This window comes from Colias philodice, chromosome 7 (assembly GCF_061535455.1).
Source record: "Colias philodice isolate Cphi_HAF_F1 chromosome 7, ilColPhil1 Martin Lab GWU primary, whole genome shotgun sequence".
NCBI lineage: Eukaryota > Metazoa > Arthropoda > Insecta > Lepidoptera > Pieridae > Colias > Colias philodice.
In genome coordinates, this window is record NC_143092.1 from 5,682,145 (window position 1) to 5,702,042 (window position 19,898).

The window sequence follows — 19,898 nt, forward strand, 5'->3', positions numbered from 1 at the left end:
TTATCCCTTATTGTAATTGTTTTCTACTAGGTAGAGTCGTAGTCAATAGAGGGTTTGCAGATTTTATTATTATTTTAAAGCTTAATTTGAACGAGCATTGTTTATTTTATTTTTTTATAGTATACTTACTTTTATTCGTGATGTTTTTGTTTGAAAAGTAGTAACTGCAGGTCAACTATGAAAACCTTTAATGAAAGCATATTGTTAAATAATATTACTTAGTAATATTTTTATTTTTAGCGAGTTAACTTATCATACATACTTATATATAGAGCAGAATAATAATCCAATCGTAATAAAAATTAAATCTATACTAATATTATAAAGCTGAAGAGTTTGTTGGTTTGTTTGAACGCGCTAATCTTAGGTAGGTACTACCTACTGGTCCGATCTGAAAAATTATTTCGCATAAAAAGTAAAAACTATCGAAGAAGAGATTACTGAGAGGGATAACTCTGATTTCTAAAACATCGTTATTGTTGTCATTACTGACATAAAAGTAACAAAAATATCTGTCATAAAGCCTGCAGTTTATTTGATGCAGCAGAATATCAATATAAGATGTCCTAAAATCATATGTTGTTTGTTAAATATTTTAATAATAATTTACACGAGACCTCGAAAAACCTAGATGATTATTTACGCAAAAATGTCACGCTAGTTCGAAAAGGTCAACTGGTCAACTGTGCAATAATTTGGTCGTCTATATTTGTCGTATTTAATTACCTATGCAAGTAAACTACAGTATATTTAATTAACAATTTTTATACGGTTCCCACTAACCTAGATAGAAAATTGATCTACATATCTCCATTTTTTACGGCGTGGATAAGAACTTTAAGCCTTATCTGTTTGCGTAGTCTTAGGAAACCCGCATTAAAATAACCAGGAAAATATATTTTAATCATGATTTACTAATGCTGATCTTTAAGTGAAAATAAATTCATACATAGCACGATTTTTCAGCTTAACTTTATGCAGCCTTATAATAATACACAAACAGTAAATACAGATAGTTACAGAAACAATACAATAGCGGCATTTATCTGTCCTAACTCCTAAGCTTGTTAGAGAGACGTTTTATATCTTGAGTCTTGAACCCATTTATACGTATCTTAATAAGCATAAATATGCGAGCAATGGGCGTTATACAAATTGAAAGGCAAATTAATTGACTTGCGAATAACCGAAGTCAATGTTTCGGCTTTCGAGTCAAATAGACCGAATTGCTCAAGGCCTTTTCTTGTCTCGGAAATGAATTAGTTGTTCCTTACAATTCGTAGGTATGAAATTTATTTACTTTCCATTTAATTTGTGTCAAGCTAATTAATAGCACAAAAGACTTTGTGGTAAGCATTCAGATAAATCAGACGTATATTATAAATTTACTATATTTATCTATTTAAATATTAAAAATTATACCAATACGCAAGGATTATATACAGACGAGATTATAAGGACTAAATGTTTTTCTTCTGTATGATTTTATAACTAATCTTCCAATGGAAGTCATGAAAAAACCGAATTGACATCGTTTATTTGAAGTCGACTAAAAATCAGATGTTGAAAAATCTCCTTGAATATTAAGTTCCGAGCACGGAGCACCTCTGTTACGAAGTACACAGCTAGTATTATTGCCTTGAATAGAGAATTTTTGAATATAATATTTTATGTTTGCATACAATGTGTTTCTAAGCATTATGTTATAGAAGTAAGCATTATGTGACCGACATTTGACACTGACCCATTACCCATAGCGTCACGTGTGATGATTTTAAATTATATATTATAAAATTTAATACTTTGAAAAAAAAACTTCATTTCATATATGTAATACGTCTTTATGTATTGAAGTCAATGACACTATTTGACTTCGTCGTTTTGAACTTATTTATCAAGACGCAGCTTTTTGTCCCCTGATAAAATAAAACCAACTTTTAAATATAAATTTCTAGTCTGCATATTCCTATTACCACAAGTAAAATTGGAAAATGCCTTTTGAATTTCCTTTCATCGTTTTCGTTGTAAATAAGAATCTGCGTTCGCTTATCCCAAATTCTATGATATCTAAATATTTAACTCGTACCTACTTAAATGTGATGTGATATTACATTGAGCAATGAACTCATAATAAATGTTATTACAGATCCCTAAACCCTATAAGAGTTTGTGTTTCAGCTCGCATTTCAAAATTTTTCCTATGAGAGCGAAAAAGCCATACATATTTATTATTTAGCTATATTGCAAGAAATACTATATATTTTCATTATAAAATTATATATGCGAAATATAACACTGCTGAGAGAATAGATCATATAACGACTGCAGTTCTTTTGTTCTTTGAGGAATTGTTTTTAAAATGTTATCGAATTTAATAAACATAATATATAAAGAAAGCCTACATAATCAAATATTATTAATAAATAAATCATAACATTTACTAAGGCATTTTTGTTCAATTTATATTTTAGAATCATGTCAATTTTGAAAAAGTTTAATTAATAATTTTATTTGACACTGGACACACCTCGTTCATTAACTTACATATTCAATTCATACACATTATAAAAAAAATATCCTAGTCTCTTTTGAAAAATTTTGACATGAATCCGAGATACATTTTGTTAAATTATTACTTTGAAAAGCCAGCTAAATTAGACGCGTCCTCGAAATTGTCTTATATATTATATGTACAAACAAAAAGCTCCACGGTGTTTGGAAACCCTTCTAATTCCCGTAAGCCCGTGCAACATAGCGCATAACACCAAAGAGTCAAACAAGTTTGCAACTAACGAATACCATAATAAAAAGTTGTTCGAGGGACGCTACAAGCGCTGACTATGCCACAGGCTTTAGCGGAAGCGAGTATACTTAATTATAATGCCTAATCATCCTTATAATATATTAAGAGAAATAGATACCTAAGTATTTGACTAAAAATTATTGTGATAGTATTTTTTTACCCGTGAAAGTTAAAAAAAGTATTTATAAGTATTTATATTCTGATTTTTGAAGCTATTTTGCAGATACACTAGTCACTACCTACCATAGAGATTCTGTGATCTGTGCTACCTACCATGATAAATGATTACTATGGAACAGACATTCTATCCTACACGTATAGGTCCCCAACTCAGCTGATAAAAACCCCTAAAAAATATTTTATACTTGCAGCCTACTGCGATTTTTGAAGTTTTGCAAACTAGAAGTTTAATATCGTATGGAAATTGTTCAGTGAAAAGGACAGAATAAAGTTATATGAGTGACCATTTAATTATTGAAAATTTGTAAAATTATTATAGAAATAAAATACCTTTAAGTCAAGAATATAGAATATACATCATACGATCATAGCATAGCTTCTACAGATAATAGTGTACTAGTACCACAGATAATCTAGTACTGTAACTGTCAGTTTACATTCCAATTTTATTCAAAACGCTCTTTTCGTATAAATCAAGGTATAAATGAACACGGTTCTCGCATAAGCACGAACAGCGGATACCTCGATTGGTCGAACCAGCTCTAAAATTACTACTTTTTGCGTTTATTCACCGTTCTGGCCACTTATTTTTTAGCACTTCCTCGCCAAAATGAATAAATATACATAGAAGTACTAAGTACCTATATTTACAGACCTGTTTAACTTGCTGCTGGATGATTCTAAATATGTACATAATATGTAATTAATACAGATATCTATCAAATACCTAGGCACTAAAGAATTAATCGGTGGTAATTGTTAATTGTTAAATATGTTTATTATTATTCTAAATTACCTAAATATTAATACCTAATAGAAGTGAAGAAAATAATTTTAAAATTAATAATGAATGTGAAAAGAGAAACAATTAGAATTTTACTTTTGTATCAAATAATAAAATACTGATAGGTACGTAGGTAATTGATATTAATTTATAATACTTATAGTAGTTAAATTATATAGGTACGTATCCAATAAGTATTTAAATTTAAAATTTTCATTGACTAGGTACCTACTTGCCTTTATAATTACATAATTAGTGCTAGTCATCTTACTTTTAAAATTATAAGTACGTAATATTGGTACATTTATTAACAAAAAATGAAATATTTATACCTATTAGGTAGGTATTCTGAATTCGTAATAAATACTATCTAGCATAATATTACCTATTCCGTTATAAATTATTTTCTGTAAGTTACTTATATGATATTATATCAAATTTGCTGTAGGTACTTGGAAAAGACAGACAAGGATAAAGGAGTTTTGTCATTTTTGTTGTGGCGGGCTGGCAATAACAAAACAGTTCGCCGAGATTTGTCGATAGCGGCCGAGAGTACCCGAATCTCGTTCCAAAACGTGATCGTGCTGCTTGATTTGAAAACAAAATCCACCCGCCCGCTGCCGGCTCACGAGTCACGGGCGAACCGAATTGCAGGCTCAGTGCGCGAGCAAGCGTGATACGGAATGAACGTGTGGTGCGTTTTGCGCGGACGTTGACACTGCGATTTATTTTTTTTTAACTTGCGATTTATACAACCAGAATTAAAGACGTTTTGGAGTATAAAGTCGGACAAATAAAAAGTTTTTATTGTCCTGAGTTTACTTTTAAGTAGTTCGCGCAGAGTTTTGACCATTTTTTGTGAATTTCCGTATAGACGCGAAAAACAAGTGAAGAAGACAATTCGAAATCAAAGAACTGTTTTGTACATTTTCGCATCATTTGCGAAATTGTGTTCAAAAATTTACTGGCACTTACGTGGAGGGTGAATTAAAAAAAAAACCGCCCCCGGCCATCTAGTTCGGATTCAATCTGTGGTCGCCGAACGAAAAAAACAAAAGCGCATTGATTCACATATATTACAACTTCAGATCTACAGCAGCATTTTAAAATTCTTGTTCAATTCATCGTGAACTTTTTATTAGCTCGCGCAAAAAAATTACAGTGAAATCCTAACCTAAAAATTGTCTTAGTGGATCAGTTCGCGACAAGAGAAGCGCGAAGCAAGTATTAAAACCTGGATCAAATTTAGTGCCTTCTTCGTTCTACATAATGTCTACTGCCATAATGCATCAGTCTGCGCTGTACGACTTTGGTGATCTGTTCTTGAAGGTAACTTAACTTCTTACAGTTTTAATTTTTCTCCGATGACCGATCATCAACAAACTGATTACTGTAGCTGTGTCTGCTTATTTCCTATAGGTTTTGAACTTTATTTAAATGAAATATTGACGTATACAATGTCTACCTACGTGTAATGATGACCTATATAAAAGTTTACCCTTACCTTTCGATTTTAGTACCTACCTACAATGAATTGATTACAGAATTGTATTTAGCTGTTTTATCTTTGTCATAAATGAATCTGATAATCGCGTTGCGAACGTTTGAATGATATAAAAACAATAAGTAGGTAGGTAAGTAAAAATTTACTCATAAATTAATCCAACCATATCGCAAGCATAATAATAATTGATTACCTCGCTTCCAAAACGTTTGATATTGTTTAATTGAATACCACGTGGTGATAATTGTTTATATTTTTTTTCGATTCAAAACGTCGATAAACTTTGTCGTGTATTTTTTAGGTAGGTATATAGTTAGGTAGTGATTTATTGGAAAAGCTATCAAAATAAAAATTCCAAAAAACCAGGAAACGACATCAATTCACTAGTGAGAGGAAGGTATACAGAAAATACTACCTCAGCAATTAGTTACATTCTTACCTATTCGTTTTCCATTTCCACAGTTGCAGTATTACAATATTATTTCCTATAGATATTGTAATACTGTGATTTGGTCGTGTAGGCAGTAAGTAGGGTACCTACAACAATTAAAGAAAAGTCTGTAGTAAAAGACGTCTGCGCTGTAATTATTGTATGACTGTGTCATCTTTGTTATTATTTTAAGATTTTTTGTTATTTAGGCACCTACTTGTAATTATGCAGGAAATCAGAGACCTCAATATATTTTACAACCTGAGTAGGTAACTACCTAGGTATATTACATATTAGGCACGTCAATTATTGACGTATAGCATCAATACCAAATTGAAAATAAAAGTAATTTATCGTGTAACTGCTCGAACTTGTATTAAACAAAGTATCGACTGCTTAGTTTACCAATACATAAGTACCTAGTATTACATCATATTGCCTACGTAAGTTTATCCCTTCGGTAATGTATTTATTTCACTTCTTTAGTCCAATTATAGCTTGGTATTTAAGATATTCCAGCATAGAAGTAGGTAGGTTGTAGGCGTTTTTAACGCTAACGTAAAAAGGCTTGATAACACTTGAAATAATAATACATAGGTAAATGGAGCACAACAAAACTTTAAAAACATTACAGTATTTTGTCTAATAGGTATCCCCTAATATCATTTATTGGATAAGCTAGCTTGAATAGCATTACAATAAATATTTCTACAGAATACCTACTTACGTTCTATATTATTAATTACAAATTTCCCATCCGCAACGCTAAATCGAGCTTTACAAGGTAAAAGGCTTATTACACTACCCGATATGAAGGGCCCTGCATCTAGGGTGGGCGTGTACCCTAGTTAGTGTGGCGCTTATTACACTTCTCTGCGAATTGGGCCCTAACTCAGTTTATACGCGAATGTCTAGAGAGATAAACGTATTGTTGCATTTTACATTATGCCGCCGTCAGTATCGAAACTTCAAAAAGTTGCTGTAGCAGTGGCAACCGTTGACGCAATAACAAATATTAAAAAAAGAAGAGAAAGATCTGGGTGAAAGAGTATTTGCGGTTACGTGAAAAGCTTTCAAATATGCAAATACTAAGCGTGCTTGAACCGGGAGTTTTAATGAATTAATTAGAGTAGGTGCAGAACAATTTGATCACTTGTTGAGTTTTAAAACAATTAAATAAACAATTGATTCAAACAATTTATTTATTTGTTAACATGGCGGTGTGATCACAAACATTTGGAACTTCCCTTTTAAGTTATATAAACCTGTAGTAGGGAAGTTTGGTGACACCTTACATACAAAAGCAGCCACTCCACGCACTAGTCGCGCGGCAACTGAGCTCCCTAACCGCCCTAAACGTTATTACATTACCCAATCTGCAGGGCGCTTAGGGAGTTAGGCAGATCGGGCAGACCCGATCGCCCTAAATCGGGACACTAACTCCCTAAGTCTTATTACACCACTCTTAGTTAGGGTTAGGGTCCCTAAAAATTGGGTGGTCTAATAAGCCTTTAAGCTGATTTTACCCTAATACCTTTTACCGCTCAACTCGATGGTTCCTACTACCGTAATTACAGATTACGGAAAATCTGTGGAACCAGTAACTTGTTGCGTGATGTTGCCATAGTTGATACCTAGTTGCGGGACTTGTACACTCCGGTAGTTCCATTAAAAATCTGATCGGACCAGGCGAATAGCCAGTTTCCTCTAAAAGTAAAAGTAACTCGATACTACAGCCTCTTGAGAAATACTGGCGGTTTGTCGTATTTTCAGTAAATAATATACCTAATATAGGTATCTGTCAGTGGCATATAAAAACTTATAGGTGAACAACGAACCGAATTAATACTTTATTGTTAAAAATCAGTAATCTTTGGATTATAGTACTTAGGTACCTACAATAATTTTACATTTCGTGTAATCGCAAAGTGAATAGGTAGGTAATACCTTACTAATAAAACATGTTTACAAAAGATTTTAGATTAAATATTAAAAATATAGGCTGAACCTAAAATAGTTAAAACAATTATTATAAATTATAATTAGGTACCTAGGCGGGTACGTGTAACATTGTTAAAACTACCTCATTGTTCATAATAATATCTTAATGCTCTTAAACTACATTTTAATTTTTAAAGTTATCGTTTTCCCAGAAATGGGGATTTTTTGTAGGTTAAGTTACCTATTTCACGTAAAATAATGTCAGTGTTACCTCAAGGAATTCTGTTTAAATATTCTTATATTTGTGTTTCATATTATTTGGTAGTACATATATACATATACATACTATATAGGACATCTAATATTCTAATATATATTATAAAGGCGAAAGTTTGTAAGGATGTATGGAATATGGATGTTTGTTACTCTTTCACGTAAAAACTACTGAATCGACTACAATGAAATTTAGCACACATAATAAACATATAGAGGGTAACTTGGATTAACACATAGGATAGGTTTTATCCCGGAAATCCCACGGGAACGGGAACTATGCGGGTTTTCTTTTGAAAACGCGGGCGAAGCCGCGGGCGGAAATCTAGTAAATAATAATTAATAAGTAATCTGTATAAAAGTGTGAAGATAAATTGTATTATAATTATTTCTTCAAATATAAAGTTAGATCGAACTAATTTTATTTCAATGCCAATGCTATGTATTTGGTTGAACTGTCCGTATTTATGCAAAATGGAACCACTCGACAAATTTCGTTTTTTGCTTTTATTGAAGAATACTCATTCAAAAGTGGTCTAAATTCTTATACAAACAAGAACCACATGATTTTTACGTTGGAAACAAGGTATACTAAAAGCAGAAAGGAACCACCAGCAACAACGAATACTTACATATTAAGCAAAACCGAACCACAGCACCACGGGACTGCTTTGTTCAAACAAATAAACGATATTACTATCATGTCATTTTATACAAAACAGATCCACACCTACTTGGTACCATTATACATTACACATATTTCTATTAATAACAATTATTTTTAATACACAAAATGGAACCAGGTTTCTGTGGTATGGTTATGCGTAAAATAGATACATAATTTAATTGTAACTTTTTATTGCAAAATAAAACCACAAGCATTCGGTTCTATTATGCATAAATAAATATTGTAAAACATCCTGAAACCCATCATCGCTATATGGAACCAAATGCCTTGACTTGTTACAAGGCTTCTCATCTTTAAACAACGTATTTCAATACTTAAATAGCTCAAAGTGCAAAACTCCAATTTTTAAAGTAAAACGTCGAACATCTATCAATATAGGTGACATATTCAACGAAGTAGTTCGAATACGTGACGGTGTTATTTTCCTCCGCGAAGTAAGTTCTATTGTTTTTGTTAATTACCTTTAAAATTAAATGTGAAAATGTTTAGTAATAAATAAATAAGCAAGCAATTGGTAAGAAAAGCATTGGAGACGAAAACCGAAGATAATAATGAAGATACAACGGGTAAGTAGTTTTATTTAATGCATTTAAGTAGGTACTTATTGAATCTGAGATGCAGGTACGCTTTATCCACTTTTGATTCATTCCCGATTGTGGTGTGATTTTAAGAAGATAGTTCATTAAGTAAGTGCAAGAGGAATCCTCTGTGGATTTACGTATTTTAACGACAATGTTGTTGTTCACGAAGGCGAGTCGAATTAAGAGTCATTTTGTTACGATTCATCTGTCATTGTGAGATGAAACTACTAAACCCTGTTTTAAAAAATAACTGTCGATGATCTAGGTACCTATCTACTATTTTGGTAAAATGTGTTTAGATTCAGATTCAGTACAGTACATTCAGCCACATGATTCAGTGCATATAATTATTATTTGTTTGATTTTAAAACTCGCGCGGCCACTGTTTTGACCGGAACAAGGCCCTAGCCTGCGAAATTCAAAATTTTCACAAGTTTATTTAATTTTTTGCTAGGGTCACAAGTTTATTTAATTTTTAACCCTAAAAAACCCTAAAAATCATACGCAACAGTGCCACTGTTGCGTATGATTTTTAGGGTTCCGTACCCAAAGGGTAAAACGAGACCCTATTACTAAGACTCCGCTGTCCGTCTGTCTGTCCCTCTGTCTCATGAACCTTGATAGTAAGACAGTTGAAATTTTCATATGATGTATTTCTGATGCCGCTGTAACAACAAATACCAAAAAATAGAATAAAATAAATATTTAAGAAGCTCCCATACAATAAACCGTGTTTTTTTTTTGCCGTTTTTATAGATAATGGTACAGAACTCTTCGTTGCGCGAGTCCGACTCGCACTTAGCCAGTTTTTTGTACATGGCGCATGTACCTACATACAATATAGTCATAGACACGGCTTTATAAGAACTAATAATATTTTGCTGTCGCCATATACCTACGTATAAAAGCCACGCGGCTTTGTTTTGATTTAAAGCTTTTTTTTTACAGAAGATAACGAAGAACCTTATACGTCGGTGCCTCTGGAGAAGCTTTCTTCACCTTCTAGCGATATTCAGTCCATATTACATCTCATTCCACAAGATGCACAGTTTTTATAACGGTCTCATTAGTGATGATGCAATAGAAGACCACATAGATGGACTAGACACGGTGGATTTCAAAATGCAATTTGATGATAACATCGAAACGTCCTCTATAAGTATTATTTTATATATTTTTTTAATTAAAGCTTTATTGCGATATTATAAATACATAGTTTCATTTATATCATTAAATCCCTGGGTTGTGGTTCCTTTTTGTATAAGAGAAAACCTATCAATTGATAAATGTTAAAAGGAACCACATGCACATTTTCGTAATTATCTAGAAAGTTTAAGAGTATTCAGAGCAAATTTATACACACATACTTAAATAAGTAATTTATCAATGAATTTAAATAAAATTAATTTTAATTTTTCTTCATCTAAGAGAGCTGCAAAAGTTTTTGTAAATCCTTTGATATCTCAGAAGTGCGTATTTGCTGGGTGGTTCCTTTTTGCTTAAATACGGACAACTATATAGCATAACTTATGGAACCTGATGTTATTACTTGACAAATCCTTTTCAAATCTCAGCAGGGGTGAAGCACAGACGCGGCTAAGTGGTGTGACTGGTGTGGCTCATATTATGATTATTCAATTTTATAGATATGCACCTTATGCCCTGGACGTAAGAGTCATACTTGTTTATAGATAACTTTTTGTCTTCATTCGTGGCAGCAGAGTAAAACCAGTTCTATTAACTAAATCACATGGTTATAAATCGTTTTGTTCTTGTATACGCTACCTGCTCACGGTTTTTGTGGTTTCTTTATATTGCGTACAGCCACTTGTTGCTTAGGGTTGCCCTGTTTTATATTCAACGAAGCACATAACGGTGGGGTAGAGTGGAGACTAGATTAAAAATGTTTTACAGTGCATTCAAGTTAACGTTAAATGAAGGCCCAAAATGTATATTATGTATGTGATATACGTACCTTTAATGTTATAAATTATAACATCATTAAAAAACTATGTATTAGATACATAATATATTTTTTGGATAAAATGGGGTTGAATGTTATAAATTATAATCGATCTCCCAAAATAATAAAATAACGATTTGAGTAACTCCACAAACATGATCGATATCCGTAAAGCTAAAATTACCATGATAACATTCAGTTGCAGTTAAACATTTTCAGATAAATGACAGTGGGAATTTTTAAAGGTGCACCGTAATGCCTTTACAACTTTTTGTTATTAGAGTTTTGGCCGTTGAAAAGCATCCGAACCGTTGTGCTCATAAATACACCTACAACCGTCTACCTGATGCCTATTTACAATACACGCCATTATATTGAATTTTTTTACAACTTGCCAGACATGAGATAAAGAGTCTTTGTCTGTAGATATAGCTTTGTTCAGATTTCTACAAGGTTGTATCCCAAAGTTCGAGGGGAGTGTAAACAATTGGAAAGTAACTTGCAAAAACTTTTTTTATAACTCGAGTCGATGCAAGGTGACGCAAATAGTAAACAATTTTAGTTTTACATACCATCATTAATATGGAGGGTGGACATTTACAGAAATACAAATAAGTATCTAGTCTAATTAAGTCGAATGATGCGGGCATGAAATACTTATATTTCAATTTCTATTTAAACTTAGGTCAATTAATCGTTTTTTAATTAGTCGCATACCAAAATCTTAAGTTATTATTATTACCTATTGTTAGTTGGTCAGTAAGCCGTGTAATCACGTGGGGTATCGAAGCGTGTTATCGCGTAGAGCCGCACTAATGTTGAATATTGCACTATACGTTATTATTACAATAATATTCGCAAAACTATCGGAATATTAATGTTTTCAATTCTGCGCTGCGTTTGCGTCGATGTAGGTTAGGGTTATTTAAAATAATGGGTTATTGTAATATTGTAGACGAGATGTAACATAAAGCTTTTATCAGGTTTGCCGTAGACAGAATTTCAGATGTATTTAATTATATATATATATACATTTTTAGAGAGTACAAATATTTTATTTTTAAAAATGTGTCATTTCAGACGTATGCTAAATTCTTAAAACATTTTATTAATAAATGCGAAAAAAGATTGTGTATGTTTGATATTTTATTTAATGTTATCAGTAATGCTTCAATGATTTATTACATGTAATATTCATCTCACATAAAGATGTTTATGTAAAACGACGCGATCATTTTTACACGTGTGCTGATAAAAAGTAAAAACCAATATGTCTGCTTCATTCATTGCCAAATTTTGCTGTGTATGACGACATTGATATTCAGTAATCAGTATTGTCGAAATAAAACGAGCTAAATTAAATTTATATAACCGATATTTACATTTAATAAAAGAATTTATATAATGATTCCTACACATTTACATGGTTTCCGTTCACATTTATATATTCATAAGTTATGGTTGAAAATTTTCTCATGTAAATATGAATGCGTACAAAAGTTGGTAGTCTTCATGCAAGTAAACACAAACTTTCCACGGTTTTCGCAATCAAGTTGTGAGGTTTCTCAAACGGCCGGTTCTGGCCTCAGTCACCTCCGTTTCCCAACAGCTAGACATTGCAGAAACCTTCGAGTGCAGCTCGAACAATAAGTGTCGATCGTGGGAGCAGTGGTGTCAGTTTGCATTGCTCGTGTACAATAAGTAATATCGAATTATTTCCTCGCATGCTGTGTTAGCGAAATGATATTCCGCGTGGGACGTCAAGGCGCCATTTTGCTACGCTGATCCAAGCAAAACGAAAAGTCAACATTGCCTATCTTTGTTTCAAGGCTTTAACAACAATACATTCATCAATATTCTCTCTTATGAGTATTTTACGTTCATATTAAGTAGTCGAGAATCGAGATCCATCGAGTTGTTCCGTTCACCTCTTTACGTATATTACGAAATGGGCCTACCGTAGTAGCAACTTCTAGTCTAATGCAACCGGTCGATGCCGTCCGATTAACGCCTCGCTGCCCAAGCTATAAATTCACTGCATGTAATTAGAATACTTCTCCTTGTAATGAATAAAAAATAACTAATTAAAAAAAATAATATTGCATGCAAATTGTGAGGATAGCTTGAACTGGTTAGCTTAAAACGTCCATTTTAGAATTCCTACATTAGCTTTGTCTCTTTACGCGTCTTTGCCGGCTTTACGCGTTTGTCTCCGGTCATAAGGGAACCTTTTGTTCCTGGCCTCGCTAAAAGGATACCACTCGACATTTCACTTATAGTCAACACAAGTCAAGGTATTGCGTTTTCTAACACAAATTTTGTTTAGATTTTTAATATGCGGCTTGCCTTGAACGGGCATCGTTCACACTGAAGAATCCATTACGCATCGGTTTCGACAAACCGTTGGGGGACACTTAATTTAAGACAAATGTGGTATGGCCCTGATGCATAGGTTACAGATATTGCCGCAATATTGACACCCACGTGTTATTTTAAGATTCATATAGGTACCTATACCTACTTACTCAATTTTTTTTAATATAAACGTAAAAATATTGAAAAAAATAATAATAATGCAAGTGAATGTTATCGAAGTAGTTATAATACGTTGCTAATTGCTTTAGCATCAAATGCGAAGGTTCATTGCCGTGAAGGCGGTGACGAGTATCGCCTACGTTCGCGTTCTATGCTAGGATGACACATTCTTATTGAAATAATAATATGTACGTACGTGTGTGTTTTATACTTTTTGTTTGGTTTCCTATTTTTCCAAAACCTTACCTCCAATGTTTCGCTGTTCTAAGACTCCTGCTTTGCTTTCAATGGAAACTCATTCCTGATAAGCAGTCACGTGTCGCAAACTATTATCGCAAATCGTTAACATGTTTTGTTATTAAACGTGAATTTGAAATGTTCGCATTTTAAGTCCCACGTTATACCTACTGCAAAAATTTTTGAATACGCAACAAATAATGATAAACGCTTAAATATAAAAAAAAATGTCTCTATCAGTAAAAAAATCATGACTCCGTTATCAGTATGGTTAATTCGATTTATAATAATTGCGGTTCCACATTTTTAAGTACCTACCTACATAATGCATATCATTCATAAAGCAATATTTTATCCACAATTTTATCGTATTACCTATATTGTTAACGTGACTTTAAATTAGAGAGTTCAAACAAGTTAATAGTTAGCGTAAGTACTTATACATATTGATAATGCATATCTGAGGTCTTATGTTGGAGTGCAGTGCATAAACAAAGGGTGATGTACTATCTTATCTCGACGACTGATAACGTCTGGAACATTATTAGTGTTGCTACAGAAAACAATGTGGCCTGTATACTCACTGTCGTTCAAACCTTTGTTTAAATACCTTTGTCAAGCTTATCCTTGTCTTTATAATTTCAAAAAATCATAACAACAACCGAAGGGATATATTCTGTCAGGAATTTGTATCCTTTATACAGGTAGAATAGAAATAAATCTGTATATTGGCATTATTTCAAAATCAGTTCCGATATCCGTTTCACCTGAAGCGTGTATAGAAATACACGTAATACTTAAGCCTGCTCAACGTCCATGTCGAGGGTTTGACTGCAGTTTTGGCACACATTCGCCACAACTGTTGCGTCACAGCTGCTCGGAATCGAGCACAGGCCACGGCGTGTAACACTTTTACCATAACTGCGGCATCGACCGACCGCTTTGCTCTCGCCTACCCACTTTTGCTAGTCGTTTTTACATAATTGCTCGTAAAGAACGTATCAGCGTGCTGTTACGCAACAGCAAAACATCATTTGATATTCTGGTCGTGCTTAAGAGGGTCACTGTTTCGTGACTGGTCTAGTTTAAGTATATGCACATATGAGGTAAGGCAGATTAAATCTTAGTACCCGACGATTGGGTAGGTGCTTTATACACATAATGTTTTCGAGAATGGTTGTTTTATATTCTTAACCTTGATGAATATTTTTCGCTTATCGCTAATTATGTTAACCATTTTATATATGGTCATGTGTGTTTAAAAGACTTTGTTAGATGGGAAGAGAAGGGGTTATAAGTATGATAGCCTCGAATCGTTCATTCAGCAAAGCATGCTTAGGAGCTGCGACCGCGCGTCTCTTGGTTGTGTACGGCACGTCGTGTTGGTTTTGAGATGCATTACAATAACAGCATAAGCGTAAGCCGAGCATAGCGACATTCTCTCGGCCGAAACGGTCTTAACTTTCCTTTCTGGTTTCGTAATGACATGGCCGAACGGAGAGGAGCTGACGCCTTCCAGCGCAGTCATTGTTTCACAAATCACAATCTTAACTCAACCGATTTTAATACACCATTCAGTTAAGCGGTATCGAAGGCACCGTATCTCATTTCACGGTGTCAAAAACTATTTAATTCAAAAATAGTTTTTATTTTCTCCAGCTATGGGACAGCTATTAACAATACTGAACCTTTTTTTAACATGAATCATTTCTACTAACAGTTAATGAAATTAATCCTAAAATTGGAATTATTACTGAATTTGGCTAGGCAGCCCATACGTAAAGTCCGTAACCAACAACCATAAACGAGATGAGTGCAATAGTTGCAGCGTCACATTGCGCATGTTTCGCACGATTGCAGTTTGCATAAGACCATTGCACAAACGTTGCTATTACAGTGATTATAATTCGCGCGTGCTGCGATATCTTATGTGCTCACGGTGCAGGAAGAGAACTTTATTCTCTTTCACTTTTAGTATTGTTTCATTGTACCCGCTTCGCCTTCCTATATAATTTCCCTTCCTAATCCCTACTATTTCATATTATTGCGTCTCTTTATTACACCAGAGTACACCTTGAGTAATGACTAGGCTTCTAACCATTACAACATTTTATTATTGCGTAAATAGCACGTAACTTTTAACATGGGTATAGCCTATATCCTTTTTGCCTACTATATTATAACGTTATTATTTTTGGAAGATTTGGAGGTGTGAAATTTATTAATTACACGATAAATATTTAGCTTAAAATGAAAAATTTAATGACTTCATAATATATTACTTATCAAATTCACATTCACTTAACGACAAGTAACACTATTAAATGTATGTTCTTATTCCGTTTTATGTAAATAGGGTGTCACCCCAATTCAAAAAGCACTGCGCAATTGGGCACCTGTAAAACGAACCAACGACCTCGCGAGCCAGCATGTGTCATCCGACCCGACACATTGTATTTTAAACTAATGTAAAATTATAATTTATGGATCCGTGTTTCATTAACTTAGTCATTGCTATGTTAATTCTATTACAAAATGTTATAAATTCCACCCTTCCAATTCTTATCTTGAATTAATTTTGTGGCCAACTTTTATTGAAGCTTCATTTAGTTATAAGTAGTCTACAATCTACACATAAATAGTGTTTACGCATACGACACAATATTACAATGATAAAACAAAGTTTATCAGCTTATATTGCTTACAATTTGAAGACGCGTTTTATCTAATTGTTTGTCAGTATTATAATTATTTATTTAAGCTACAATAATCACTTTATTAACACTACGTAGTTGTATTGTGAATACAAATATAAATTACAAGTCGCATTAAAATAGTATAATTTTGTAGTTATTGTTTGTATTCACCTAATGTGTGTAAATAAATGGTAATTAATGAAACGCAATTGCATTGCGTTTATCGCTTGTTTATTACAATGGACACTTAAATATACATAGCACTTATCACTGTGACTAGCGTCACGTTCACTAATGACTTATTGGTTTAAACGTAGCATTACAAATCGTATTATTTTAATTTCCAATTAGCTAAAATTATTACATAAATGTAGAACGGACTAAAGACTTCTGAATAGCTTGTTCGTTCGAGACCGAACTAGTATTTTTCCAAACATTTCAATTTTTATATTTTCTATGGGTACTTATATAGCCTATGTCCTTTCTCGGATATCAAAATATCTCCATACCAAATTTCATGCAAATTGGTTCAGTAGTTTAGGCGTGATTGAGTAACAGACAGACAGACAGAGTTACTTTCGCATTTATAATATTACTAGCGACCCGCCCCGGCTTCGCACGGGTGCAATGCTGATACTAAATACACTACAGAAAAACTGTGAACGTTGTATATAAAAATTAAAAACATAGCGTCCCGCTCCGGCTTCGCACGGGTATAAAATAGATAGCCGGCCGGCCGGCCTGTAGCGCTGCAGCAAACGCTACGTACGTCCCGCAGTTTTTAAATCTGTAATATCTTCGAAAATATTCACTTAAATCATACGGTGTAAAGGGCCATATAGATCTATATTAAATGAACAATGTATTCAAGGTATTTAATTGGTTAAGGATTAATGCTGTATTGGTTAAAATCGCATCGAAAATTAGCCATTATTTGTCGTAAAAAGTAAATGACAAAAAAAAGTTATTGTGGGTTATCCATAAGAGATAGACATATACCATCGCGGACTTTTCTGTAGACCTTTTCAATGTGTATAAAACTTAGTACATTATTTTGATAAAACTCGTAGGGTTCAGCCTGCGTTTGCAATTTAAGCGGGAAAAATGTAATTTTTTACGACATCACATTAGAAACCTCAAAAATACTTATCCACTATTTAATGGATGTTATTATACATATAAACCTTCCTCTTGAATCACTCTATCTATTAAAAAAAACCGCATCAAAATCCGTTGCGTAGTTTCAAAGATTTAAGCGTACAAAGGGACATAGGGACAGGGAAAGCGACTTTGTTTTATACTATGTAGTGATGATTAAAAGTTTCTTTAGCTTATTAATCTTATTATAAATAAGCAATTAAATTCCACAATATTGCCAAATAAGGAATTAGGAAACCAATGAAGAGTGAATAACAAGTGAAATAAGTGTTACGCTACAGGTGTTGTTTCGATCTGTGAGCACGTACTCGTTTCAGTGATAGTAATTCTGATCTCCGTTTATAGATAGTGTGTCAATAATGAAAGTGGCGCATTGCTCGACGGTAGGTCAGTGCCGTGGTTGTTGCATAATCTATGTCACAGTGAACATCATCGTGCCAATTTTGGTGTAGCCGATTGATCGACACTTAGATTTCCTATTTCGTCGCTTACGATTCAGCCTCGTCATCATAACAAAGACTAGTAGGGACGACTTATCTTCCTTGAGTTCTGAAATGTCATTATTGATTAAGGAAACTCGCATTATCTTAAGTGCCTACGTGGATATAAATACTATGGTTATAATTTATATTTTATATATATCTAGAACTGCATATTACCGGTTTTATAACATGGTGCATGTTGAGCGTGCAAAAGTGCAAAGCTCAAAGGTCAGGTTTCTCTCAGGTGACGGAAGTGCTAGGATGTCGTCATATTGGGTATTGAGCGTCTTGGTCGTTTATCAGTGTCAATGAACTCCTACGCTACCATATAACGATAAAAAAAGAGTTGTTTCATTGTTATATTTCAAGTAGGTAGGTAAAGAAAATGATATACTTATTATTGTCATTAAAGGCGTTGAACTTCCCAAGGTCCCCAGATATTTCCGCCTTTGCAATCCACAGACACTTCCCCGAGCTAAATTCGTATTGAAATGTTTAATGACTGCTTTGTTCTCGCTTTATTTATTGTGATAATGAAGTCCTTATACTTGTTGCTTTGTATTGGAGTTATGTAAATTTTTCCGTTAACGAATATAGGTCGCATGTAATTTAAATTTCGGTCACTTATTAACTGTGTTATTATATTGTGTAATGTTATATTAGAACGTAAGTGCAGTACATAATCTTGTATTACACTCCGTTATTATTACCGAGGTTATCTAAGTAACAACGCAACTAGATACACGTAATGTGGATGTAATCTAACATTAATAAATTAGTACCAGAGTTGAATGACTATTCACTATTAATCTATCAATCAATGTAACAGTTGTTATTTAATACGTTAGTATTTCTATACAAGTGCTTTGAATACGTCTGATCATGTAATTGACATGTTAATAATTATAGTATTCCGATATAAATTTGCTTTAAATTACACTTTTGTCCGACAAAAAAACTCAGTAACTTGAGCACAAAAACTTTACATATTTAATTAATATTTACTCTTAGACGTAGCATGAAATAAAATTGCTCGTTTCACGTAAAGGATCACACGAGTGTACATAAAATACCTGTTCATAGATTGTGTATAGATCAGTGATAGCACGGTATTATCAAATCGCGGCTCGCATGCATCGTGCACTGATGCGCACGAGTGGATTCGTACCTACGTACCCAAGGGCCCATGAAATGCAGCAAAGCATGCACGTGAATTATTAAAGTGAGCTCTTGTGCTCATTACAACCGTTATTATTCTAGCAGAAGAACTTTAATTATTCAATTGTAGGGAAAGGCCAAGGTGAAGATTAAGTTTATGTTACTCGTTAATTTTTATAGGCCCACATTCGGGAGAATTGGGTGGAGGGTTTCGTTTTCTGTTATGGCTTACCGCTTAATACTAATGATTAATATTCCTTCTTATTTAATTAAATATGGAAATAGGTTATTCTTTGGCGTTTATATTATACTTTTTTTGTAAATTCTTAGCTAGTTTATCAATTCTACGAATATGTTCATTAAACAGACGGTTTTTATTCGCTATGAATTAAAACAAACATGAGAGTCTTGTACTGAAGCGTTTCCCAACATTAATTATTTATTTGTTAACGAGAAATGAGTTGCAGATAAATAATGTAGAAATA

The 19,898-nt window shown here is 33.2% G+C and overlaps 1 protein-coding gene across 2 annotated transcripts in view; it reads left to right on the top strand.

Annotated features, from left to right (window-relative positions):
* Window positions 1–4,398: 4,398 nt before the first annotated feature.
* Tis11 (Tis11 zinc finger protein) overlaps window positions 4,399–19,898 on the top strand; it is a 34,305-nt gene continuing 18,805 nt past the window's right edge. Inside the window, exon 1 of one of the 2 annotated variants that reach the window (XM_089697322.1) lies at window positions 4,399–5,096. In XM_089697322.1, the coding sequence (XP_089553448.1) occupies window positions 5,037–5,096 (60 nt within the window). In that variant the 5' untranslated portion in view covers window positions 4,399–5,036. The remainder of the gene's footprint in view (window positions 5,097–19,898) is intronic. The other variant, XM_089697323.1, reaches the window with a different exon arrangement.